Source organism: Hylobates moloch, unplaced genomic scaffold (genome assembly GCF_009828535.3).
Source record: "Hylobates moloch isolate HMO894 unplaced genomic scaffold, HMol_V3 SCAFFOLD_11, whole genome shotgun sequence".
NCBI lineage: Eukaryota > Metazoa > Chordata > Mammalia > Primates > Hylobatidae > Hylobates > Hylobates moloch.
Window position 1 is genome coordinate 13,208,674 of NW_026652286.1, and position 27,431 is coordinate 13,236,104.

General features: G+C 44.7%; 1 protein-coding gene across 1 annotated transcript; it reads right to left on the reverse strand.

Annotated features, from left to right (window-relative positions):
• Positions 1-1,283: 1,283 nt before the first annotated feature.
• Positions 1,284-27,431, reverse strand: EHF (ETS homologous factor). The gene is made up of 9 exons (XM_032166281.2): positions 27,369-27,431; positions 17,275-17,374; positions 13,351-13,596; positions 10,959-11,021; positions 8,425-8,493; positions 8,227-8,295; positions 3,284-3,346; positions 1,522-1,717; positions 1,284-1,418 (listed from the first exon to the last, which is right to left on the reverse strand). Exons 1-9 carry the CDS (start codon positions 27,429-27,431, stop codon positions 1,319-1,321), a joined length of 969 nt encoding a protein of 322 aa, XP_032022172.1. The 3' UTR covers positions 1,284-1,318.

Below are 27,431 nucleotides of genomic sequence, written 5' to 3' on the forward strand. Positions count from 1 at the left end.
TAATTCCAGTGAAAATGTCTTCTATTGTAGTTCCTGCTACATTACTATATTTATCTGACATTGGCTCTCATCTGGGGTTCTGAAAAGAAGCTCCTCTAGCTATTTCAACTTATTGTCCCTAACATTTAAAACATAAAGATAGGTTGAGGTTGAAGTCTTGCTTTTGCTTCACTCTAAGGAACTAAAAGACCTTACATATCTTTTTCTTCTGAGAATAAACCACCATCCTCATATTGACTAGCTAAACTGGTGGTTCTCAATCAAGGGCAATTTTGCACCCCCAGGGAACATTTGGTGATGTCTGGAGACATTTTGCATTATCACAGCTGGGGGGTTTCTGGTGTCGAATGGTTAGAGATCATGAGTGGATACTGCTGAACATCTTACAATGCACAGGAAAGCCCTCACCACAAAGAACACTCCAGCCAAAAATGTCACTTGTGCCGATTGAGAAACCTTGGACTATAGGGATACAAGAGCAAACTCTTCAGCCATTTCCACACCACCATCTCCTTTTTCCAACTTATTTTTAAGCACTTGGAGCAAAAAAGAACCAAGCTGGGTTCTCCCTTAAATAGCTAGAAGTGAGCAGACAGGGCAATTAAAGTATTTCACCAACCATCCAAAGGGGAGGAAGGAAGACAGCCCTGGCATCAGATAAACCATTCCTGAATGAGTATAAAGACCCCACTATTATTCTCCTTGCTGATTTAAGCATTCCAAGTCATGTGATTATGCAGAGATTATAGCCAACCTTGGGTTTTGGAAGTCCCCTTTCTCCACTGACTGATCCTAAGGCTCAGGTTAAACTTCCTGGCATCCATCTACTTTCTCCTAACCATCTGAGACCCTGGAATTCAACCCAGCAACCATGTTCGCCTCCCTTGACGAAGCCATATGGATGCTTATGTGTGGAGGATGCATCACCTTTTTCTAAATCACGTCACATACAAAACATTTAATGCCCTCTGATATTTTTTTCTTTCTCTTAGCAAGAAGCACAAGGCTACAAACCCTGTTACTCTTGCAGTGAAAAAGAATTCACAATAGAGGTGAAAACAAATCACAACCACAAAAAGCATCATATTTCACAGAAAACTGTGTACGTTTTTTCCCCATATAGGACATACTTCAAAGTAACAAAATAATTTTTTTAATCAACTGTAGTGTTTCTTCTTCCCGTTAGAAGTAGTTTCTTTTTCCCCTCATGGTACATAAATATCAGAGAAAAGTAGTCTTTGAAATATTTACGTCCAGGAGTTCTTCGTTTGTGATTATTTGGTGTGTGTTTTGGTTTGTGTCCAAAGTATTGGCAGCTTCAGTTTTCATTTTCTCTCCATCCCCGGGCATTCTTCCCAAATTTATATACCAGTCTTCGTCCATCCACACGCTCCAGAATTTCTCTTTTGTAGTAATATCTGTAACAAAGGAGATTGCATAAGGCGACTTATCAGATGAAGGTTGCTAGGTAAATAATGGGTCGTACAGCCTTACTGTTTTCAGAGACATGAAACTCCTCACCTCATAGCTCGGCTGAGCTTTTCATAGGTCATGCTGCTGTTGTTCTTCTTTTTACCCCATAGCTGAGCCACTGCCTCTGATTTCAAGAACCTGAAGATGCCCTCAGATCGGTCTTCCCATTTTATTAATCCTGGGTTCTTGTCTGGGTTCAAAAGGATGTCGCGGATGAATTCCCATAAGTGAGTCCCTCTCGGGTCTGATGAAAAGCAGAAAGGGAGGTTATTAATGACCTAAGTCACAGCAAAGATAGGGCAGAGAGCATTGAGTTAGGTCATCTGCCTCCAAGTAGGAGATACTCATTTCTCCCCTACTTCTCAGGGAAGATGGATTGCAGAATCACCAGATGTTGGACATTAAAAAGGTATTTAAGAATAAACTAGCACAATATTTTATTTTACAAATCAGGAAACTGAGGCACAGAGAACTTAAGTGACTTGATCAGGGTCACACAGCTAACTAGTGACATAGCCAAGACTAAGGAATAGGTCTTAGGTCTCCTAAGCCAGGGGGAAGTTTCCTCTAGTTATTATTCACAAATTGCTTGGGGTTCATTTCAACCTGTTACTTCCCCAGAGAGCAACTCTCAACCACTTTTATCTAGTACCTCAACCAATTAAATTGCTTTGACCCAGCAACTGTGTTTCAGCCAAATGCAAATCAATAAGGCTCTAGAATGTTTACTCCCAGAATAGATGAGGGTGGTAGGGAAGGGGGTGGTCACGCAGGGACTGGAAGACCCAATTTGAAAATGAAGCCACTACTGCAATAAGATTATCAACAAATTCAACTTTACTCCCACTGAATGTTTGATGCCCCACCCCCACCCCACCCACCATTTGAGGGGTTGCATTAATTCAGTTTTGTGGGATTATGTGGAAGAGCAGATAAAGACATTCTAATTCCTTATAATTTCTGGATTATACTTTTTTTTTTTTTTGAGACAGGGTATCACTCTGTGGCCCAAGCTGGAGTACAGTGGTGCAATTACAGTTCATTACAGCCTAGACCTCCCTGGCTCAAGCAGTCCTCCTGCCTCAGTCCCCCAAGTAGCTGGGACTATAGGCACGTGCCACCATGCCCAGCTAATTTTTGTATTTTTTGTAGGGATGGGGTCTCGTCATGTTTCCCAAGCTGGTCTTGAACTCCTGAGCTCAAGTGATCCACCCACCTCGGTCTCCCAAAGTGCTGGGATTACAGGCCTAGATTATACCAGATGGTATATGATTTCTTTCTGTGTTCCACCCACAATTCCATGTCTCTGATATTTCATATATGTTCATAAGATTGTATTACTGAAGGAGACTCAACTCCCAAAGAGCAGTGTCGAATCTTAAGAAAAAACAATGATTTCTTGGAGTGGTAAGTCCACAAAGGTAGGACGCCAATATTTAGCAAAAGAAAGGATGATACATCTCAGCTGTTTCTTCTTATCTCGCTCCTCTTCCCACCCTTTTCTTCTGGGAGAGACGGAAATTGCTAACCCCGTGCCTGCAAGCAGTTCTTAGGCACAGGGTGTCTCAGTTTTAGAGCACATATGACAGAATGAGGAGGAAATGTCCAGTAGGGTTCCACTTAGAGAAACAGCTGCAGAGGGGGGTGACTTTGCTAGCAAGTGATGCCTCTATTTTCTCACTCCATCCTGTTTGGGACGAAGATGTGAAGGCAGCAGACAGAGGTGATATTTGCCAAAAAACTAGTGGCCTCCAGACGTGCCCGATGTGATGGGAAGGACCAAAGGCCATCTGAAAGCCAGCCAACTTACTGTGCTTTTTGGTGTGGCACTTGGCAGGGGGGTCTTGCTCCTTTTTCATATCAGGTGACTCTGCTAAGGAGAAAAATGAGAGCTGTTTGATTGACCTATTTCCTATAATTCTCTTTTTCATTCATGCATCCACTCATTTAAGCAATATTTACTGAGCACCTATTGCATGCCTGGCACTCTTTGAGTATGTGCTAGTGAACCAAACAAAACAGAGATGATAAATACTACGGAGAAAAATGATGCAGGTTAAGAAATGGAGATAGATGTATGGACTTGGGAATAATTTGCAATTTGATACAAGGTGGTCATAGGAGACCTCTCTGATTCCATGACCTAAAGGATATGAGGGAGATGGTCATGCGGAGAGCTTGTGCAACAGCCTTCCATGTGTAAGATAGAAGTGCAAAGGCCCTGAGGTTGATGTGTGTTTGGTATATGCATGCTGTAAGAGGCAGAGAGGGAGGAGCTGAGGTTCTGATCATTAATGCCTTATAGGACTTTTAAGGACATGACTGAGAAAGATGGAAGCCATTGAAAGATTTAGATCATTGAAAAATTTGTGGGTGTTTTTTTTTTTTTACATAATACAAAAATGTAAACATTTATAACAAAGGAAGATGGCTTTTAAGCCAGAGGAGTGCCCTTTTTTGGCATGCAAAGTTACATTTTAATCAGCCTGACAAAGGGGCCATTGAGTGGCCCAAGCTCAATACAGAGGGCCACAGTGGACTATGGAAACACAGATTAGTTTAACAAATGACTCATTATGGCAACCCCTGCGACTATTACCAAAGAGGAGACGATGGAGGCGGACCTGGGAAATAAAAATTCTTCTCAGAAAGAAAACTAAATGATCTAGCCGTGTGTGTGTGTGTGTGTGTGTGTGCGCGTGTGTATGTGTGTGTGTATGTGTGTATTGGGAGGACAAAAGTAGATCTTACGAAGACTCTCACACTCAAAAACCAGCCAATTTTAATACAAAGTGGTCCCTAAATACAAGCAAATTATTTTAAGAAATTGGGCCAGTAAAACTGACCTCTTCCATGTACCCTTCCTAACCTAGGGTGCACTGACCCAGTGTGGCCTTCAAGGGCCCCTGGACTGACTGAAACCATATATGAAAGGAGAGGGTTCATAGCATCCATTCGATTATCAAGAGAGGCCTATTATTCAAAAAAGCTATGAACGGCCAGCCATTAGATCCTAATTAAATTGGTTAAGAAAAAAAGCTACTGTTTATTGAGCACTTACTATGTACCAGGCACTGTACTAAGCACTTTAAATGAATCACTTTATTTAATTCACACAATAACTCTATGACGCAGGTACTAATATGATCCACAGTTTTCAGCTGTGGAGGATCTGAGAAACAGAGGGGTCAACTGACTTGTCTAGAGTCACACAGCTGGAATGTGGAGCCAGGATATGAACACAAACAGTTTGAATCCAGAAGCTTTACTCATAACCACGATTCTATGTCATTTCCAGAAATGGTGGCCTGCACATAATCTCCCTTTGCACATAACAGATTTCACACAAGCCTTTCCTGCCAAGAATCAGGTTCACTTCTATAATGCTCTTGTTAGTAGAAAAGATAATTTCAATCTGACAATTCTATATTTCCCAACGTTCATGGACCCTTTCAACCATCTTATCACCCAGCTAACCAAGACTCAGTGTCCCCAGCAATTTCTCGAAACGTCATGGCAGGATGGAGAGAGGGATTTAATAAGACCTCGGTAAACAAGAAACCTCTCATCTTGGTTAAGAATTTCTCTCCTGGCATTGTCACTAGCAGGGCCTGCACCTGACTTGGGTTTCTCTGAAATCCGAGAGGACAAATTCACAGGAAATGCAAGGAGACTTCACTCTCCCTCCCTGTAGGTTGCAGGGTGAGGTTGCAACATCGCATCAGGATGTGACAATATTGCGACAGGTCTGGCATCCACCCCGGTTTCCAAGTGATACATCACTCTGACAGGGCCACGTTGTACTGCAGACAAAGAGTGGCATTTACCCAGCAGGCCACAAGCAAAGCTCATTTTCAAATGACATCCAGGAGGGATGCAGGGCCATTATTTCAGAGCCAGGAGTTGAATTCAGAAAAATACAAGAGTCTCTCAGTATGTTGGCCTCAATTATTTTTTGTGGGTTCCTAGTTGATCTAGAATCAGTTACTTTAGAGTTCAGGTGCCTTTGTGAATAAGATGAAAACCTTAGACCCTCTCCTCAGAAAAAAAATGCACATATATGTACACATGAAATTTTGTCAACAATTTCAGGGGGCCGTGGCCCATGTAGCAGTCCATGGACTCTAAAATCCCTAGACTAGATAAACCATGAGGAAATATTCTTTGAATTGTCAGCCGTTTACCCAAGCAAGGCTCCATCCAGCTAGGAATGTTCTTTTTTTAATCCCCAAATAAAAATCTTTCCGTCATCATAAAGAGGAATAAGCAGTCAAAGGCAAAAGAAGAACCTAATTTCTTCCAGTCCCGCTCTGCCTGTTGCCGTGTGCAGGGGTAAGCCGTGGAATCACTGGCCTGCCTTACCACTGATATCTTTTGATCTTTAACCTGGCTTTAATATGTGTCCTCCTTCTGCCCTAGAATAAAAGTCAAGACCTTTGAAGTTAGCCATGTGGTTAAGTGATTCATTCTTATAAAATAATGGCTTGCCCTGGAGAAGTTGTCCAGCCCGCTTTCTCTTGCTTGGCTCCCAGGCACTCCAGGCCAAGGTCCTATCTGGTCCAGGCAGGGGCAGCAACAAGCCACAGGTTTGTGATGCAAGTGCGAGAGCGTGACTTCAGCTAAGCTGCTTCGCAAGAAGCAAAGATTAGAAGCATTTGCTTATGATTCAGCCGTGAGCCATTTCTTTACGGGATATACAAATTTCAGTGTTCTAATAGACCGTGCCACCCTAGCTTTAGGCTCAACAAGTCAGTGGATAAACACATCAAGCCCGAGCTGGCACGACAGGCTGGAGGACTGTCGAGCAGAACAGGACACTGGCAGCGGGCATTTTATGAAATGGGCAGATGACAGAGAAATCAAAACAAAGCCTCTTTCCCCACCTGCGTTTATCACAGAGGGCATCAGTTTACGCTGAGCCTCGCCTTAGCTCAGCTGGTAACCAGCATTAAAACATAAAAAGATATTTCACTGCATTCAATTACATGGGAGCTTGAAATATAAAGACTCAGGCAAATGACCAAGGTTTTTCCGGGGGTTCTAGTTCCATGCAGTAGAGACTATAAACTATTCTGAAAGAAACTGACCCATATAAGGCTGTATTAACTATCCTACTGAAGGGCTATTACCCCAATGAATACACCAATCCCAGAGACTGCATTGATTCTTTAGGGCCTGGGTGGTTGATCTCATTTTCCAGCCTGGGTTACAATCACAGGATAGGAATGGGGAGCTGCAGCAAACAAGGATCAGAAGGGTAAGGAGAGAAGATTCCTGAGCCCATCTTAAGAAGGACTATTGAAAAATACAATCGGTGGACTTGGGAGAGAGCGAGTTCCTTGCTACTGCAAATGCGAAAGCAGAAGCTGGCCTCTAAGGCCCCTATTGATTTTGAGATTCTAGAAGCTGTACGTCAAGATGTAGAAAAGAGGATGGCCCGGCTGTCAGGGCAGCAGAGCTGTAACTATGATGTTTTGGTTTCCCGGGTGCCTCAAGACCTACTAGCACCTGAGGCTCAGGAAGTGGTTGGTTCAGCTTTATTCTTAGTTGGAATTTTTTGCCGTAAGTCAAAGACCCAACTGCAAGGATGGAAGGATGTGGGAGATGACACTGTAGGAAGTCACAGAGGAACTCAGAGTGTGACTTAGGAGGTTTCCTCAGCCCTGAACCCCATGGTCTTGACTGAGTGGCAATGATTGCCACAGAAATTTTACCCCAGTTGGCTCAGTTCCCCCAGAATAGCAAATACACAGCCAAGCCTTGCCAGTGTTTGATCTATTTCCTAATTTTAACAAATACTTCAAGTGACACATAATGCTAAGGACTACTGGGGGAAAGAGAAGTCGAGAGCTATGCTGGCCTCAGCTCTTAACCTCAATTCCAGAAGCATTTACACTGGCTCCCAGCCCCATCTCATTTAAGGGGCTTGACCCAAACAAAACCTCAAACCAAAACCTTTCATTATTTCAGTTCTCAAAAGCAAAAACAAAAACAGAAAAAAAAAAAAAAGGAAGGAATGGTTGCAGACTAATTTCTTTCACAAAGACCCAATTAAATCCCAGTTCTGAAGTTGCTCCAAATTTAATTGCAGGAGAGAGGCACTATCACTTGTGACTGATGTCTAAGTGCCATTTCATAGACCCAAAGAGATCCACAAGTTCGTACTCAGATCACGGGAAACCACAAGATCCTCTTTCAACCATTTCCCACACTGTACATGCCAATGCACCTATTTGTAGGTGGGGGTGGTAATCTGAAATCCCCTTTTCCAGACTCCCAACATCCCAACCTTCTCACCCAGTGTAACCTTGGTTAAGAAGCATGGATAGCCCCAGTTGCATCCAAGCTTAACCAAATGCAGCTAATGTGAACATAACTCATAAAATGCAGGTGCTCTGACTGATTAGAGAGCACTCATGAGTCATCAGAATTAAAAACGGACAAAATAGTGTAACTGTGGGGATTCTGGAAGTTTCCAACGGCTACCCCTTCACCCAGAAACCATCACTACAGGTTCACGGACCTTTGAATTTCACTATGAAGTATTCTTTCTCTAAAGCCAAATGTAGTTTGTTGAAAATTAAATATTGCCTTATTTCCCATAAGTATACCTCGTCTAACGGTAACCCCATCCCTTTCCTAGCCCTTTAATTAGAAAGACTCCAGCAAGGCAGAAATGTAGAGTGTTGGTAATTCCCACCGATTCTCCCTAAGCATTAGGCATACCCAGCCTCAGATGTGATGACAGCTTACCAACAGGAAGGTGATTGGTGGTTGTCATGGAGATCTGAGCCCGGCAGAAAGTTTTGCTGTCCAACAAGTCTGTGGCCATGAAAAGATAAAGGACATTTAGAGCACCCCACCCCCCCACCACCTCACAATAGAACACTGTGGCTCTTAGACAAACCAAATAAGAATGTAAAGGGCCTTAAGTGTCAGGGAGTTAGTTACCTACTGTGCTACCATAGTTGGTGTCATATAAATAGTTCTCGTCTTTCCAGGTGTTCATGATGGAAGGGTCTACAAAAAATAGAGAAGGAGAATAGTCAGTGATCATTTTCCCCAGGAAGAAGAGGCTGCGTTTTCTAACTCATTGTTCATCAACAAAGTATGGGGGGTGAGGAGTGGTCCTCAGAGACAAGGGATATGATTCTGCTTCAGCTGCATTACTTTATAATAATGTTGTCTAATTTTCCTTTCAGCATCCTCGGGGAAATGGCCTCATCCATATGTTCCACACCTATTGCATTTTTAGGGAAGTGAGAGAAGTTGCAAGAATGGGAACCTGTCCTAGACCAAGTGGTTCCTGGGAATTTTCCTGACCTGGCTTGGCATTGTTTTGCATTCTACTGCATAATCACCAGAATATTTTTACCCTGGAGTGTGGTGGGGGGAAGGCCTTGTTAGGGATAAAGTTATTTAAATGTATAGTAAATAATTAATGAGCCCTTGGGGGGTTAATGATATTTCTTTCAGGAAGAGTCTAGTCAATCTTATCACAGTTTCTTCGTTGCTGAAATCCAGAGATTTTTCATCCAAGTTGGGTGACAGCCCCCTCCCTCTAGGATTTTTCCAATTAGCTTAAAGGATGACATAAAATTCTCAAAACAAAACCAAGGAGAAGGGGTGGACTGTGTTACTAAATCAAACAAACACCTTTTAAGAGTGAAGCCCCATTGCCCCATCGCAGAAAAGAAGTGCTCTTGTACTCTGTCTCTCTCTCTCTCTTCTGTGTGCTGCGGTAAGCACGTCTCACTTTGATTGACTCTTCAGATTTCAGATTCAAAGGGAACTCCCCTCCACCTACCCCAAATGGAGCTCAACTCCCACACAACCCCCAGATCTGGGCTGGTCTCCAACAGAAGCATTTTGTTTCTTGGCTAGCCAAAAGCTGTAAGATCTCTCACCTCGTCCTCACCAGAAACTTCCTGCTTTCTCCTCACCGCAGACCTAGGTTACCCTCAGCTCCCCTCCTTGCTGGGTTCTGAGTTTTAGGGCTGGGGTGTAAGCCACTGGCTGAGTTTCATTTTGTTTTTATAGCACAAATGATACAAAACCTGACTTACTGGCTAAGTCCTCGTGTTTACGACATAGGGATTTAGCCAGTATTTTAGCTAATAGCTACATGTTTGGACACCCCAAGCCCAATCTCTTGGGGTTACACCCTCTCTCCTTGTTGGGTCACCTTGTACACCTGTTGTTGTCTCTGAAAACAAACTGAACCAAAGAACTTTGGGGGTGTTGGCCCCTCTATGAGCTTCTTCTCCCCTACTCCTAGGGTGGACCTTCTTCTCCACCCTTCCACTCAGCTTTTCTGAACTGGCAACACAAGAATGTCTGGATGGTCAAGAAGGAATTATCAAGTTATTTGGGACCTCTCCAGTATTACCCTGGCTCCTTTGGTGGGGCTATCTGTCAGGTCAAGCAGGGGAGGGGGTGCCATCCTCCTGACCAAGTCCTGCGTCCGTCTGTAGGGCAAGGCCAAGCCTGTAAAGCACAGAACATCCAGATGGCCCATCCCCTGGCCTCCGAAGAGAAGGGCAGGGCTAGCAAGGCCTAATTCGCATGCTTAGCAGCTATTGCTTTTTTCTTTAATAATGGTAGGCCAGCCCACTTATGAAAGGGTAAATAACTGCATGGGCCAATTTTGGCCCCAAGTGACTCAAAAATCACCTGCAGGTCAAATTCTGTCCTTGGTGACTGGGACGCATCCTCAGGGAGGCCTGTGGAAAGCTTGATTGGCCCACGTGGCTCCCAGGCTCCCAGGCATGAACATGGGGAGTGACTTAGGAGCAATAGTTGCTGCACAGTTTTATGATGGCTCATGGACTTTGGAGGACAGTCTCCAGGAGAGAGATTTAGGACAGGGGAAAGGAAACAAAAATTAATGTAGATGCTATGGGACTGTGGACTTTGCTCAGAGCCCAGAATTGTGTCCTTCATATAAAAACACACCTAAGGCAGGAGCTGGGTTGCAGGTACCTTTGTACATCTCTGCAGAAGCTCCCCAGGACCCCTAAAAATTTGTTAACTACAACACCAAGTCAGCATATTTCCCCTTTTTGTGAAACACACTCCCATCAAGGGAGGAGGGAGACAAGAGGAGACATTGACCCTTCCTCTTCTCTTTCCAAACTTGACCAAGTCCAGTCCCATGACACTTTTTAAGGTGGGGAAGCAGGCCCACCATATATTCTGCATTTCCTTGGCTATTGGCCTGAGGTCTGGATGATGCCACAACCAGGAGTAGGAGGCAGAGAAGCGTGGCTCCCCATAAGTCTATAAATCGGAAATAGGTGGCAGTCACTGGTCACAAGGGCACGATGAGGTTCATGGTTGGGGTGGCCCATCAGAGACAGCCAGGGAAAAGGCCTCCCTGCGTTTCCTGCAAAAACTTGCTCCCACATTCTCTCTTGCCCTCTCCCAACTGTCCTCCCCGGACCTTTGCCAGGCTAGGTTGTCTCCCTTTGTCCACTACTACTCACCAGTTTGTTCAGTCTTGACAATGACATTGTGTGTGGACTGGAACAGGTCACTACTGCACTGGCCTGTGAAGGACAGATTGGGATAGTCAGAAAGGGCCCAGATGGAGCCAGAACTGGATGCTTAAATAAGGACAGAACTGGCTTCTTTGCAGAGCTTCTGCCATCCTACTGCCTGGTCACCTAAGTTTGTTTATGGGAGGGGGTTTCTCTGTCAGCCTCTACAAACTCAAGCCTGCAGTCTCTGACCCCAGAAAATCAGGAATCTAAGGCACTACATTAGAAGCAATTATTTGATGTTGGTATAGTAAAGGCATCCAGTATGGTGGAAATAGAACTTCAGAAGCCCAGTTTTTCCACTACTAGCTATGAGGAAGGTGTATGCCCTTTACCTTTCTGGGTCTTAGTTTCCCCATCTGTAACAAGATTAAACTAGATAAGGTCACTAGATGACTTCTAAGGTGCTTTCCCATACTAAGATATGATATGAAAATGAAAATGTAGGAAAAACCATTTTAACTAGCTTGATTCTTCTTTGATTTAAAATTTAATCAAAGCCATCATGATTACATCCAATCTGTGAGACATGTCTGGATAAAATGTGGTGACTCTTTCCTTATTTATGCCTCAGCACATGTACAAGCAGCACACATCACATGAGCTTGTTTGCTTGCAACTCCCCCCCATTTTCATATATGAAAGCATATATATGTGTGCTTTTTTATATATATATTTGTAAATGCACAAATGAATCTAGTATGTTTTTCTTCCCCAGACAGCTTATAAACATCTCAAGAGCAGAAGCCATGCCTTTAACCTCTCTGACATTCAATCTTCCCACCTATAAAATGGGCACAATATTTACTTTGTCGTAAAGTTATTAAATGAATTAATTCACTTACAGTGCCTAGTATAAGTAAATACTCAATAAATGTTAGTTAATAGAATGTTTACACGAAGGCAAACAACAAAAGAGTGAGAAATCTGGCTGGACGTTAGGAACTCAGAGGCTACAGCAGCATGCGGTGAGACCAAACAAATCATGGGAGGTCAGAGACGGAAGGTCTAAGATGGCCACAGCACCTCCCAGGCCTCCCTGCCTCAGACCTCAATCAGGGCAAAGCTTTAAAGGAGTGGATTTAACTGGAGGGTGGAGGTAAACATTTTTAATTCTTCAAGTGTAAGTCTGATCTTTCTGAAGATCCCTGAGGGTTATTTATAGAGCCTTGTTTGGTTTGATTCTAGTCAAAGAAAAAAGAGCAGCTACCAATGTGAGGTGGGCAGGAAGCAGGGCGTGGCCAGGGAGCTGAATGACATCATCTAAAATGGCTGCCGCAGCCACAAGATCTGCTGCAAGGCCCCAGATCCTCTTCAGTGTTGATGGCTGTTGCCAGGGTATGACTCTGGTTCACAGCCCTGGAGCTCATGCTGCCCAAGTCCCGGTTACTTGCCCAAACATGGGTTCTACCAAGACATAAATGCCTTTTCCAATGCGGACAGGCCAACTCCCTGTTCTTAAATATTGCTACTTTTCAGGACTCCCATAGTTCTCAGAAGAGCTAGATTTTTACAGCCACTATCAGGGGAACCTTATGCCAGTGTCAAAACCGTTCTGCAAGGTCAGTTGTCCACCCTACTAGGTCTTACGTGTCAGTATAGGATGTGTTTGTGTGTGAATAATCTACCACTCAAGGACAACATCTGGAGTGGTGGCCCATCCCTGTGCTAGGGGAAGCCTCAGAGAGTCATCTGGGGCATTAGGGCAACAGAAATTCCAGAAACCACCACCACAGAAACATTCCCCATATACGTGTCTGACCATATGTTCTAACCCTTTTTTCAAGTTACAGACCTTTTAAGAATCTGCTGAAGTATTGTGAGTCTTTTCCCCTCCCAAAACACAAACATAGTTCTAATTTCATATATCTTCTTACCACCCTTAGGACACTATCTTAAGAACCTAGGTCTAGAAGGGTGTGTGTGTGGGGGGGGGGGGGGGGTTGTTTTTTTTTTTTTTGTAACCGTGATGATCTTTAACAAGCAAGTGACTGGATGTTAAACTATTGAACCCTGCTTGCAAAGGAAAGAAGAGAACATTTTCTAAGGGTAGTAAGTATTCTACGAATTCCTAGCCAGCTTTTGTCTTCTTGAAAATTATCACCATAAGGAAAGAATTAAATTACACTGGCGTTTAGAAGGGATTAGACACACCAGGTACCCTAGGCTTCAATCCTGTCCTCTCATCTTCCTTCCATTTCCCTGTCTTGGGACATGGTAATTTGGAGGTGAGACCACTCTTTCTCGTCCCTGACAAAGAATCCTGTCATCTGCAGAATCTCTCTTCTTCCGGCTGGCTCCTAGCAGGGTAGGGAGAGACACCGAAAGAGAGAGTCACCATTCCACTTCAGATGCTGCAAGTTGCTGTAGAGGAGCTGCCCCGCCGTCCCTGCCGCCCGGGTGAACTCCTGCAAACTCATGCTGCAGAGGTGCTCGCCGTTGATGTCGAACTCTTGGAAAGGGATACAACTGGCATCCAGCTGGTTGGTGTCCAGGAGGTGCTGGAGCCATTCCCACACCTGGTACTTGGTCCAGTACTGAGGATGAATTTCATGCCACTGGCCTCCAAAAAACCCACTGGAAACTACAAAACAGGAGGCAGACTCATGAGTGACCCCTGGCTGTTCCTGGCCATAGTATCTGACACAGCGATGCACTGTTGGCTGCCAGATATCTCAGAGACACAACCACAGTCCGTGTATGTGCCGGCATGGGGGATGGAGCAGAAATGCATCTTCATGTCCTCCCTAGCCTGCTACCTACCCCTGGGCACTGGATGAAGACAAGAGAGCTGAAGTGCTCAGAGCTCATTCCTCCACCTCACCCAAAGTAAAATATCATGAAAGCTAGAGCATTGCTATCATTTCAGCAATTTATTAGCTTATTGTCCATACCCAAATAGTTCTCTTCCTCTTTTCTCTCACTCACTCTCTCTCATTTTTTCTCTCTTATACACGCACACACACACACACCAAACTCAGACCATTTTCAACTAAAAATAAGGCCTAAAATTAAGGTTCTTTTCTCTACGATGCCTTTGCTTTTCCTCAAAGTAGTCCAGATTATTGATCTGCTAACTGGACGGATATCCCACTGCCCCAGCCTAGTCATTATAGCTATCATGATGTCACTTCCCTACTCAGTTACCTTTAGTAGTTCTCATCACCCACTGAAATTAGGTATAAAGCTGCCTAGCTAGGCATTGAGGCTCTTCATTAACTCTTCTTCAAGTAACCAGTAACTCTTGTCTTTTTTCTGTGCTGTTCTTTCAGCTCAGCTTGTGTTCTACCTCTCACTCCTGTTGAATTCCTACCCATCTTTCGAACTCTGACCACTCTGTAAAATCATCCCCAATCCCCCCAACTTGTCTCAAGAGCTCACTGTCCTCTTACTCTCCAGGAGACAAGCCTGGTATTTCTAATGGCTTTGTCATGTTCTGCTTTTCTCTACAAGTCTCTAAGTGCGGTCCGTCTTATTCTCCTTTGTAAATTGTGTGCTTGAGGTCACAGACTGTTTTACTTGTCTTCGTATCACCTAAAAAATGACCTCAGAGACTTTGTCATAGTAGATGCTCACCGTATATTTATTTAATGGAATGTATTTTTGAAGAAGAAATGAGGTAGGCATCTGAGGAGTTGGGAGGTGCATTTACAAGATGGTACATTCAGATACCAATGAAGAAGTGCAGTTCATTAAACTGGATAAATATTGCTGAGCCTAATATGTGCTAACCATTTATATATGTGACTCATGCTCACTTAAAAAAACATTCCATAGTCTGCGCGAAGTTCTGGGGCAATGGAAAAGACAAAGCCAGCATCTGAGAGCGTGTAACAGGGTTGAGAGAGCTTACAGTTCCCTTGGAAATAGATGTTGAGAAGGAGCTCTCTTTCAGGAAAGATGAGTGAGAGGGGCAAGTGGCAACGACTATTGCATCTCACCAACCTGAAGCAGGGGAAATCCAACTGAACGTGACACATGGATACTCCAACAAACTCAAGGGTGGACCAGTAGAAGAAAATATAGTGCAAGAAAACTGTCTCTAACTTTTTCTTCAAGGTCACGCCAGATCAGTTCTTCTCAAACTTTAGTATGATCGTGAATCACCAGGGAATACTGTTCAAATGCAGATTCTGATTCAACAGGTCTGAGGCGAGGCCTGAGTTTCTGCATTCCTAGCAAGCTTCCATGTGATGCTGATGTTGCCGGTCTATTGAACTACAAGGAGCTAAAGACCTCAGAAAGGTTTAACTCCCATGATGCCCATGGTCCAGCCCACAACACCCTCAGAGGAGAGACTGAAGGGGAAATGTTTCTGACCCAATCCCTCTTCTTCCTCATTCATTCAGAATCCATCCATGGCTTCCAGACCTCAGAAGCACTAACAGCAGGAGGTCAAGTTTATCTAGCACCCAAAGGTGACTGCCGTTAGTAATACCCACCACTCACAGTACGCACTTAGCTCCTCATACCTCATGGCCAAACAAAAGCAGCCCCCGGCCCACAACATGGGCTCTAAAGAGGAAGCCAATAGTCAGGGGTTGGGAAAGGAATGGAACAATCTAATCTAAAAATCTAATTATATGGAAATAGTTCCAAATACACAGACTTTGGGCTGGATCTTTCCATTTCCCCCAATTTTTGGTGCCTCACAAATAAAGCTGTTTAAGGATGGGATATATATTTTGTGGCTCCCCAAGTCTTTCATCTTTCTTTTTCTAAAATAATTGTGTTGCTATGACAGTACAGCTCTGGTTTTGGCAACAAGAGGCACAAACTTTTAATAACCTAACGGCACATCTAGAATAATTTCGTCTGCAAACTTAATATCGTCTAGATTAAAAGATCGTCCCTGCTAGCGTATCTTGTTCAAACTTGGGAGAATCAGGGATTTTTGTCTGAAGCTGACTGGGGAGATTCCGCATCAGACAGAGAACCCACCAAATTCCTGAAGTTTCAGGAGAAACAATAAAAATTCCTAAGAGTTCACATCCTCTCTGCCATTCAACTGATCTCCTTTTCCTCTTCAGTCTCAATCAAGGCTGAGCTTTCTTTGAGGTCTCTGGAATTTAAGAAATAAAAGTGGCACCCCAGTTCTACTTCCTGCTGAACACATTTCCCCGGCTTTCTCCAGAGCAAGCAGGAGAAATGCTGCCTTCATCGAGAGGCCAGGGTGCTGGGGATGCCAAAGACTTCCAGTTTTATTTGGAATCCACTTTCTGGGTCCTCACAGGGTATTTGAGGCCCACAACAGAAAATGCAACTGCCCAGAAAGTGCAGCAGTTTGGGGGACAGGTGACTGAGTAAGGGAAGCTCACCTGCTCACCCTTTCAACCATGTTTGACTAGGATTCCAAATTAAAAGAGGTGGAGCTCCATGTGGATTAGCACTCGCTGCAGAATAACTCTCCCATTATCCTCCCACTTCTGCCTCCTCCCAAGCTCTGGTCACCAACAAACCATCTCCATATTTCAAAGCAAACTCGAACAGCAGAGCCTCTGGCAGGCAGATTAGCAGGAAGTGTGGATTGGGAAGAGGCCCAGAGCTCCCTAAACTCACTGCTGTTGGATGCACAGCTGAATGTCTAAACTGGAGGGCTTCACAATGGGGTATGGGGCTCCCGATTCAGCAACAACTTGATTCAGAGATTCAACTTGATTCAGGGATTCAACTCGATTCAGGAAGCCACAGGCTTGATCACCAAACCCTCTATACGCCCCACCACCAGGTCTCCTCTTCTTCTAATAGACATGTTCTAGATTAAAGCTCTAGAGAGAACATCTGTTCTCCTTACACATCTCCTCTCCCCTTGCAAAGAGAGGCCACTGGAAGATGAAAAAAGAAAGATTGAACTGCTATAACCCTCTCCTTCCTAACCTCCATGCACGCGCGCACGCGCGCGCGCACACACACACACACACACACCCTTTCTCTCCTAGCCTATCTTGATATCCCAGCAAAACACTATTAAAAGCTTCAACAGACAGTCTTTCCTTTAGGCATCTCTTCTACCCCCCTCACTGCCAGGCTGTCAATCTGGAACCTTGAATTTGGGGAGGAGGCAATAGAATATCTCAAACGAGCTTTTGTCTGGAACCCTGGGGGCTGGTAGGGAACTCCAAAATTGAGTTTTCTCCATTCCTTCTTGTCCCACATCTTCTGCTGAAAAGCCTATATTTTTCAAACACTAGGTTGTGAGAGGAATTAAAGCAAAGGGCCCCCACAGCACAGCAGTGACACCAACACCCACGGGCCCTCTTACCATTGCATGTGGAGTAGCTGTCTGTCCAGGCTGGCGGCTGGTGGAGGAGGTTGTTGCCGGGGTTGAGATTCATTACACCACCTCCTTCCAGAATCATGATCTGTTAGGGGATCAAACAGCCTGTTCAGTCAGTGCCTCTTGGACAAATGTCATTTGAAAGTGCAGATCACAGAGTAAATTTAGGAAGAAAATAAAGAGAATTTGTCCTTCCACCCATTGCCAAAGCATTTTTTGTAAAAGCAAAACTCACAGCAATTAAAAATTTCCAGGTTCAATTTTCATATGCATGAGGCAAGTTTTTACAGCCACCCATTCATAAATGAATAATCTCTGATCAGGAATGAAGCGGGAGGAAAATGCAATACCTGCTCCCAGGGCGAGGCTGGCTGGCATCCAAGTGGTTTTTTTTTTCTTTTTTTTTTTTTACAAAAGCGAAAATGCCAAAGAGATTTTATTTAAAGTATTTAAAGTGCAATTTCAGTCAATGAAAATCCAAGCTGGTGGCAGCACAGCCCCAGCACCTGTGTGGGAGCTCGGACTGCAATCGCACCTGCACACCCAGTAACAAGTTTCCTCAGTGTGGGTATCTGCCACAGGCTGGGCTGGTCGTCAGAGGGCCTCAGTCATATTTTAATAGAGCTCTTCAAGTATCTGGCTTTGTGATAATATCAGGAATCAGTTGGTTTCTCTGACAGACACTGCCCATTTCTGGTAAAGAAAAAAAATTTCCTTTCTGGTAAAAATTATAACTCGTTTTTTTTTTCTCCTGTTAGAGACCTGGAGAATTTAGTGGGTTTCCAAGCTGACTTCAGTAAAAGTGTCTTCTTCAGTCTGTGGGATCATTTTGCTCAGTAAAGGACTTGGGAGAAGAGATTTCTTCCGTGGGCCTGTTTGGGTTTATTTTATAACAATGCAAATATTTTACACTTCAGAAATATTGTCTTCAATTGTCCAGTATTTATAATGTCCCAACTTCCAAGCGGGGCACCCTCCACCTTTCAGACCAGAGCCCCAACAGTGTGTTCAGTCATTTAAATGAAGAGCAGCCTGTTTCCAGATTGCTATTGGGCAATACCCAGAGGCTGTAAAAGTCACTTACTCTTTATAAAATGTTGGGGTGGGGAGAGGAATTCAGCTTTATAGCAGCAATTCATGGAAAATTTTCTGCTTATTTTGGGGAAATTTTGCATCCTTGGGTATTACCAATGTCCACAGGATTAAAATTGCCAACCCAGAGGATTTTCAGCCCTTGGCATTCCTTCCCCTAATTTAGCTACTGTTCCTCTTGTTCTGTGTAGGGCCTGTTAGGGGAGAAGAGGGGTCTGCAAAAGGCGTACAAATATATTCATGTATTCATTTATTCAACAAATATTTATCAGCCCAATAATGGGCTGGGCACTATTCTAGGTGCTGGGGAGAGAGCAGTAATTAAAGGTTGAACTAGGCTACACACAAACATGTATGATGACTATTAGCATCATCATCACTGTTGCTTGGTAAATAATTAGGACTGAATCCAGCCTAAGTAGAAGGTGGAGAAGGAAAGACAGAGTAGGGTTGATGGACATTATAACAGCAAAGAGCCACTGGGTGGGAAGATAGGAGAACTGGATTCTATGTCCTGGCACCATGTATAGGAGCTTTGAAGCCAGAAGAGCTGGGGTCGATTCCAAGCCTTCCTACTTACTAGCTAAGGTTAGTACTCACCCAGACAAGTTACCTAACCTCTCTGAACCCCAGTTTTCTCATATGCAAAATGCAGCTAATCATACCTCGTCTGTACATTGGCTGGAGATTAAATGAGTTTCTGTACCCCGAGCACCTGGCACAAAGCAGGGCACGAATACACATCAGGTGTTATGATGAGGAGTGTCACTAGCTCTGTGGATAGCCTGAACCAGAAATGATGCTGGGCCTCAGTTTCCCCACTTGAAAATTTAAAGATGGTGACTATACTGATCACAGGTTCCCTTTCTGAAAACCTCTTTGACCCTCACCCTCAGAGAAAGAAAACAACCTCAAGTCAAACCTTCTTTCCTTTTTCATAATATCTGGGTATTTTCCCATCCAGCTTTGTAGAGCAATTGCCCTAAAGCTAAGAAATCAGATTGGGAACTTCAAGGCGAAAGAAAATCTCTAAGTCCCCAGACCCGGTGGCTGGGGGAAGGAGGGGGGCCCAGGGCCCAGTGTCTTGTTTGCTCAAGGCTGGGCTTGTTCCTTGCTAGCATTTGCTCAACCACAAGCAGTGGAAAGGTTACTGTTTAACCCTGAAAGGGCTGAAGCTCAGAGCCCAGCCCATTTGCATGGAGGGATTGGCCTTCCAGGCTTAGGGAGGACGGGCAGGGAAAGGCTTCTCTCAAATTCTTTCACAAGGATTTGCCTGCAGGGTTGTTTCAAAGTGGTCATTTCAGTGGCAGCACCTGCCTGGGCCAGCTATGCTTCCTGACAAACAGAAAGCAGGGTGGCATGCAGGCTGTGCACCCAGGCTTTGGAGCTGGAGAGATGCAGGCTCAGATTCCAGTTCCCCTGCTTACTGTGGGTGACCCTGAGCCAGTGCCAAGTCTGTCTAGCCAAAAACATTCTGTTCCTCACTTTCTGTACCTGAAAAATGGGAACAATACCAAACTCAAAGGGCTGTAAGAATCGAATGAGGTCATGCACATAGAGACCTTGGCAAGTAGTGAAAAAAAAAAAGAATTTAATAAATGTTGCAGAACAATATAGGCCAGTTCTCCACCTGTGGCCAAATGCCCACAAGCTCCTCTCCTCAGGGCCGATGTCGTTTTCCACCATGACCTTCTGGAAGCTTCCAGAACTTCTCCCAACCCCCAGAGATGCCTTTAAGACTACAGGGTGGCAGCTGCCCCACCACCATCCTCCCGCAAAAAGATGGCCTGTGCATAGCCCTGCTCCGTGCCAGCACTCTCTTTCCAAGGGAAAGCAGCCAGCATGGTGAGGGGCCCTTTTGTACAGGGCACATTAAGTGGTTTCCACTCGTAAAAGAGTTTGTGTGGCTTAACCCTTAGTGAGTCAGAGTTCGCTTGAGCTCACCTGGGCTTGTAAGCAAAGGTCAGCACTTCCGACTGGGCAGGGAGCTGCAGGGAAAGATGTCCTCAGGGTGGGCACATGAGGCCCAGGGCTAGTGTAGCAGAAGGCCTTTGGCCGGGTCCTACCCTCCTCCGAGGCACAGTTTTTCAGGTGTAGAGTGAAGACACTTGCCCCAACAGCCTCACAGGACTGTTGAGATGGAATGAGATCATGGATAACAAATGGGACTTGAGAATTGTCAAAAAACCTTATTATAACAAACTCACCCACACCCCCATATGCTAATGTAGACTTTCTGTGGTATATAGTAATTGCTTTCTGGGGTAGAAAAAGCAATCCTTTTAATTAGAAAGTAGGGGAATTATTGAATGCTCTAATTTCAGCTCCCTACTTTACCTTCAGCATAGCTTTCATTATTTTCCTTAAAAAAAAAAAAATGCCATCAAATTTGTGGAAGTAGAGACTTTGGAATCTGAGATTCCTGGGTTAGACTCTAGGTCCCATCTTTCAGCCATGTGACCTTGAGCACATTAACCTTTCTGAGCCTCCATTTCTGACACTGGTTTAGAAATGGGAGAGCTGGAGGGGGGTGCGGGGGAGTATTTGTTTCTCCTAAGCCTAAGGGCTGTTTTGAAAGATAAATAATTATAATGGGTCTACAGGTGTCTTGTCTAGCCCCTGGCAAACATGCCCCCCATCGAAATCAGTTTCCTTTCCCTTCTTTAAACATTAATTCTCAAGGTGTTCCTCTAACACATTTTATTTCTTCCAGGACTGAATCCCCAGTTCAGAGCCTAAGTGAGAATGACTCCACCCTGGGAGTCAAAAGGAAGCTGGGAAAAGAAGTTACTTCTCCCCATCTTCTGCTGGAGGCAGGAACCTCGGATTGGGAGGCAGAGGAGGAATCCTCAGCCACCCTAGGTAGTGGTTAAAAGCAGAGTTTCTCAACCTCTCCACCACTGAAATGTGGACAATCCTTTCTGTGGGGGCTGGCCTGTGGATTCTAGGATGTTTAGCAGCACCCCTGGCCCCTACCCTCTAGCTGCCAGCAGCACCCCCTCCACACACACCATGTCCCCGAGGCAAAAACCACCCCCAGTGGAGAATACTGGTTAAAAGCTTGTGGAGGCAGACAGCTCAGGCTTTGCTCTTACTGACATGACAAACTTAGGCTGTCCCTTAGCCTTCCTGGGTGCCATTTCCTCTCCTGGAGAATAGGCATAGGCTTGCTGGAGGGTTAAATGAGACAAGGCACCTCAAAGCCCACAGCAGAGTGCCTGGTACCTATAGAGTAATTGCCTGATCTGTGAAGGTTTAAGAGAATACACTGGGCATCAGAGCCACCTTTGTCTGTTCCCGGGTAGTATGTATTCTGGGGACATAGCATAAATTATTACCTGAGCTATTAAAAACTGCACACACGCAAAGAAAAACTATACCTCTTATTTCAAACTCAAAGAGTGAAGTGTGACCAGGTGTGGTGGCTCACGCCTGTAATCTCAGCACTTTGGGAGGCCGAGGTGGGTGGATCACTTGAGGTCAGGAGTTCGAGACCAGCCTGGCCAACATGGTGAAACCCCGTCTCTACTAAAAATACAAAAATTAGCTGGGTGTGGTGGTGCATGCCTGTAATCCCAGCTATTCGGGAGGCTGAGGCAGGAGAATCGCTTGAACCCAGGAGGCAGAGGTTGCAGCGAGCCAAACTCGAGCCACTGCACTCCAGCCTGGGCAACAGAGCGAGATTCTGTCTCAAAAAGAAAAAAAAAAAAGGAGTGAAATGAAATGTAGATTATCCTGAGATTTTTTTCATATATATTCCCCTATGCTTTTTCATAGGTAGGAACAATTGGAGGGAACTGTATTTGATTTTGAGACACTACTGATTGTCCAGAGGTTGACATTTGTCCCAAACTTCACCTCTTTGTGCAGAAGTTTGTAAGACTCACAGTTGTGGGGCAGAATTGTACTCTTTATCTGAAGAGAAGGAGCCCTGTGTGCTACCCAATAGACTGAAGAACTGGCAAGTACATCATGCCAGGCTTCTTGCCAGGACCTATTTAACCTTAGGCAGCAAGTCCCCTACAATGTGCCATCAGCTCCCTTAAAATTATGGGCCACCAGGGCTTGGCCAATCTGAAATTCTTTTTGCAGCAAGAAAGCAGTGTTCTGTGCTAAACGACCACAGCCTGAGACATGGTGGGAGATAGGCCAGCCTCCGCATCTCACTTCTTTTAAGGGCAGTTTCAGGTACACACAAACTCCCGCAGTGCCCTGAGTTGCCAAGGACTTGGACTGCTTCTGTGCCAGCCACACAGAGACACATCCCAGCCCCATGCGCCTGCTTCTCCAGGCTTGCTTTGTCAAGGGCTTGCTTCCAGAAAAGCACCACCCTGACCACCATGCACAGCCTGGACCAATGAAGGGGAGCAGGGGAAACAGAGCATTTGGTCTAACCCTAAAGTTTAAGAGTCTCCCATTTTGGCTGCTGGTCGGTGGCAAATATGGGCATAGCAGAAGGTAAAGCCTAGCCACAGAGACTGAATCCCAGTAAAAGCTGAGTTGAAAGGACACATTCAAGACTGTGAGGAGCTTGAAAAGCAGCCTAGTGGTGCCACATGTCTTTTTTTCTTTTCTTTTTTTTTTTTTTTTGAGATGGAGTTTCACTCTTGTTGCCCAGAATGGAGGGCAATGGCATGATCTCGGCTCACCGCAACCTCCACCTCCCAGGTTCAAGCAATTCTCCCACCTCAGCCTCCCGAGTAGCTGGGATTACAGGCATGCACCACCACGCCCGGCTAATTTTGTATTTTTAGTAGAGACGGGGTTTCTCCATGTTGAGGCTGGTCTCGAACTCCTGACTTCAGGTGGTCTGCCCGCCTTGGCCTCCCAAAGTGCTGGGATTACAGGCGTGAGTCACCGGGCCTGGCCGTGGTGCCGCATGTCTTAAGGGAAGCTCTTAAGAAAATAAGGGCTCATTATTCAAATGGCCAGGGTTGAAATCTTGGTACTGTGGCTTGGTGGGCTATGTTGACCTTGGAGAATTTCTATCCTCTCTACCACCTCAGTCTCCCCACATAACAAAATCCCACTTTGGAAGGTGGAGCTGATATGAGGATTAAATGAGATTATTTGTGAAGTCCCCAGCATAATGTCTCATATGTAGCAAGTGTCTAGTCAATGTCTATGCTTATTAGAAGGTCTGCCCATGAGTCTCTGTTTAAACTGTGTTCGCTGGCACTGGGGGCATCCTTGTGGTAGGGGCAGACTCCTCAGAAGTAGGATCGTGGTTGGGAGCCCCAGGCTCTGGAGTTACATGGCCACAGTTCAAATCCTGGCTTTGCCAATTTCCTAATGGGGCAAGCTTGGACAAGTTATTTAACTTCTCAGGACCTCAGTTTCCTCATCTATAAAGTAGAGATAATATGAAAAGGATTGTTGAAAGACAACAATGAAATGATACCTGTGAAATGCTTGGAAAAGCATGACACATAGTAAATATTTGATAAATGTTTGCTGGTTTTTATAATAATATTCATAATCATACTTGTAGTTTTTATTTTATTGAACTCTCAAAGAGGAAATTGAGAGCCAAGTTCATTTCAAGCAAGGCTTCAAAGCTCTCTTATCTGTACAGTCTTCTCCAGTTCTGGCTGACTGGCACAGTGGAGCCGAGGACTAGATCTCATGCCTCCCCACTCCCTATTCTGAGAGCTGCTGTGTAGACGCACCATTATGGCTGAGCTATAAACAGCGGGGCTTGGACCCTGCCTGCAGAAGCCATGATATTCCCCTCTGGCTGGGCACAGTTCTTACCCAAAGGACGAAAGCCATCCCTCCTGTCCCCCTTCCTCTCACTAGACACACTGCCAAGGCTGCCAAGAGCAGTGGTAAGGCATGTGCTCCTAAGCTCTGTGTTGTCAAAGGCTTTGCACTCCCACATACCATAGCTGGTTTGCAGGTGCAAAAAAAAAAAGAACAGGAAGAGCAGCATGTCTAATGTCTAAAACGCGAGCTCCTGGTAGAGAACGGCTGAAGGTTTCTCTTTCCTCCGAGTCCCTTAGCACAGAGAATGCTCAAATACTGCAGAGAATAAGGTTTGCTACTTGGGAGGCTGAAGCAGGAGAATCACTTGAACCTGGGAGGTAGAGGTTGCGGTGAGCCGAGATCGCACCATTGTACTCCAGCCTGGGCAACAAGAGTGAAACTCTATCTCAAAAAAAAAAAAAAAACAATAAGATTTCGGATTGGGGCCGGGGCTGGGGCTGATAGGGACAGAAAAGCAAGAAGAACCCCTGGGCCACTGGCAGGGAACTGGAACCACACATCCCAAGACCCAGGAGGCTCTGCTCAGCCTCGGGATTCCTAACAAGCCCAAGGACTGCTCCACTGGCCTCCCTTCTTAAATATACAGAGCGAACCTCCCAGAAGAGACCAACGCAGGCCAGCTTGGGCCTGCTCAGCTGGAGGGAGGTCTTTCTTTTGCTCAGTGATGGGGCTACTGAGACTCAGGATTAAACACTTTAAAAATAATAATAATAACTATATTATAGTAATTAGGACTTACTGAATACTTAAAATGTGCCAGCTGTGCACTGCTGGTTTAAACATATTATCTCAATCAGTGCTCACAACAACTCTAGGAGGCAGTACGTCATTTAACAGATGGCCTCTCTGAGGCACAGAGGAGTTAGGTGACTTGTTCAAGGTCACACAGTTTAGCAAGAATTGGAGCTGGAAAAGAATTCAAACTCAGACCATCTTGCAATAAAACCTGGGAACTTGGCCACTGTCTGCTGAGAAGAGGGTGCTTTGCCAGAGAAGACTCATTCTCACTTTGACTCCCATTCTAGACATGGTCACAGCATTCTCCCTGTGCCGTCTGCTGCCTTACACCTGTATCAAGCTTATATACAAATATATGTATACATATTCATATGCATGCATATGTACATACATGCATATATAATGTAAATTATCCCCCTATGACTCAATAAAGTTATTTTAATTTTGTATTTGGGAAATCCACTGGTCCATAATTGTTTATGCTTTACCTGAATCAGACCTCAGGCCAGAGAGCATGGTTTGCTCCTGCTGCAAGGGTGAAGGTACACTGGGAGCCACCAGGGCCACAGAGCAGATCTTAACCAGGGCTTGCACCTGCATTCCCTGTCCCCAGCCCCAGGGGATTGAGAGTCAAGGCCACCATCAGCCTTCTTCCTAGCTCCCTTATTCATCCAACCACATTATCCCCAAACTGCCGCAGAACTGGCTACCATGTGGGCATTTTTACTCCTGAAGCCAAAGAAGCAATTAGTCCTTTTAAATAATTACTTTTGTGATGACAGCGATACCCACACCATTCTCAGTCCTTAATCAAAGTTACCAGCAGGTGAATTCACAGCATTTGCCCTAAGGATGTTGCAACAGCTTACTGACTTCCTGTTTCAATATGACTGTCGTTTCAAAGGACTACTCCCAAATAAGAGAAAAAAAAATTCATGTACATGTGAAAGGCAACTGAATATAATACATACAATGATTTGTGTTTTTACAAATGAATTGAATTGTGAATCAAGCTTGGGGAATGTATTTGATTCTCTTGGGATTACATCACAGATAATTTCATAGCCTTATAATGTGTTTTGAAACAGACATTTTTCACGTTCCCGGGGGCAACATCTGAAGTATTATTGCTGGGGTTTCAAGGGTTTTCATGACCAATAATGCAGCACTGGGAGGCCAAGTCTGGATCCATTATAGGTACACTTTATTGACTGTAAGCCATTTGGAAATATACATAGTATGCTGATCTTTATCAGTCTTGGTGTCAGACCCAGGCTAGGTGGCACATACTGACAGTGGCAGGCACCCAAGTTGATCAAAAGACAAGCTTGCCTAAGATGACCCCCAGAGCCTTTTTCAAACCCGTTCAAATATGATAAAGTAAGAATAGGGCAAGCTTCGGATTGTAAAAGGTCACAGAGGCTTTTGAGGCCTCAAAAGAAGCTTTGACTCTCCTCTTCTTCCAAACATTTACATCCTCCTGGTTTTGCTTGTTTTCTCTGGGCCTCTGTGGACAACGTATCACTACGTTATTTGCCAACTTGAAATAAAATAGGTCCTAATGCTCAGTACCTCCATATTGTTAGATTCAACAATGTTTGGCTACTGAAACCCCAGATCTCTAAACTAAAATCTGTATTTCTGAGAACCTCCCTTAACGAAGTCTTGAACTCTCCCCATTGAGATTTTCTGGTCTATATAGACTCACCCACTTGCCTCCCTTCCCTTTCCCACCACAAGATGACTAACTCCAGGAGATACCAGCCTTGAAAGAAATGTCCATAAATGCAAGCAAGTCCTTATAAAGTTGGAGACAAAAGATTCGATGTAGAGAATTCAACCTCTAATCCATCTGCAGATAACCTACTATTATATTATTTGCCAACTTGAAATAAAACAGGTAATTGCTTAGTTCTGTTAATACCAAATGGTCAAATTCAACAGTGACTGGATACTCAAAAGTATGAGCTCTGAAGGCCGAACAGACAAATCTGGCCCCAGAATATAGCGCTTGCAGAGGATCTCTCTGATGGTTAATTCCATCAGCAGGATCTCAAGGCTGGCCAAGCCACCCCTTACCCCATCCCACCCCCATCTCAGTCCTTCAAAATGTTACTTCATTACCCTGGACTTAAGCCCTCATACCGAAGACAATTAGTCTCTCAGCCTTCAGCAGAAAGAAACTGTTACCAAGAAATGCTTATCCAGCCATTACAATATTGTCTCAGACCCTCTGTAATTCATACATATTTACCAAGTGTCTACTAGATGCCAGGCGCTTTGCTAGGTGCTGGGGATACAATAGTTAACAAAACATAGACGCTGCCCTACCCTGATGGACTATTCACAAGGACAGGGCTTCCAAAACAATAGTGGCTCCTTCCAAAGTCATCTGAGCTCATTCCCCACCTCCTGTTGTGAATGGAATGGGGCAAGAGCAGAGAGAGCCGGGCAACCCTCTCTGGCATTTGAGAATGACCAACCTTGAAAAGAATTTCAACTAGGCTTAAAAGCAGGACCAATCCTCTTCTCTCTGGCAACCCCAT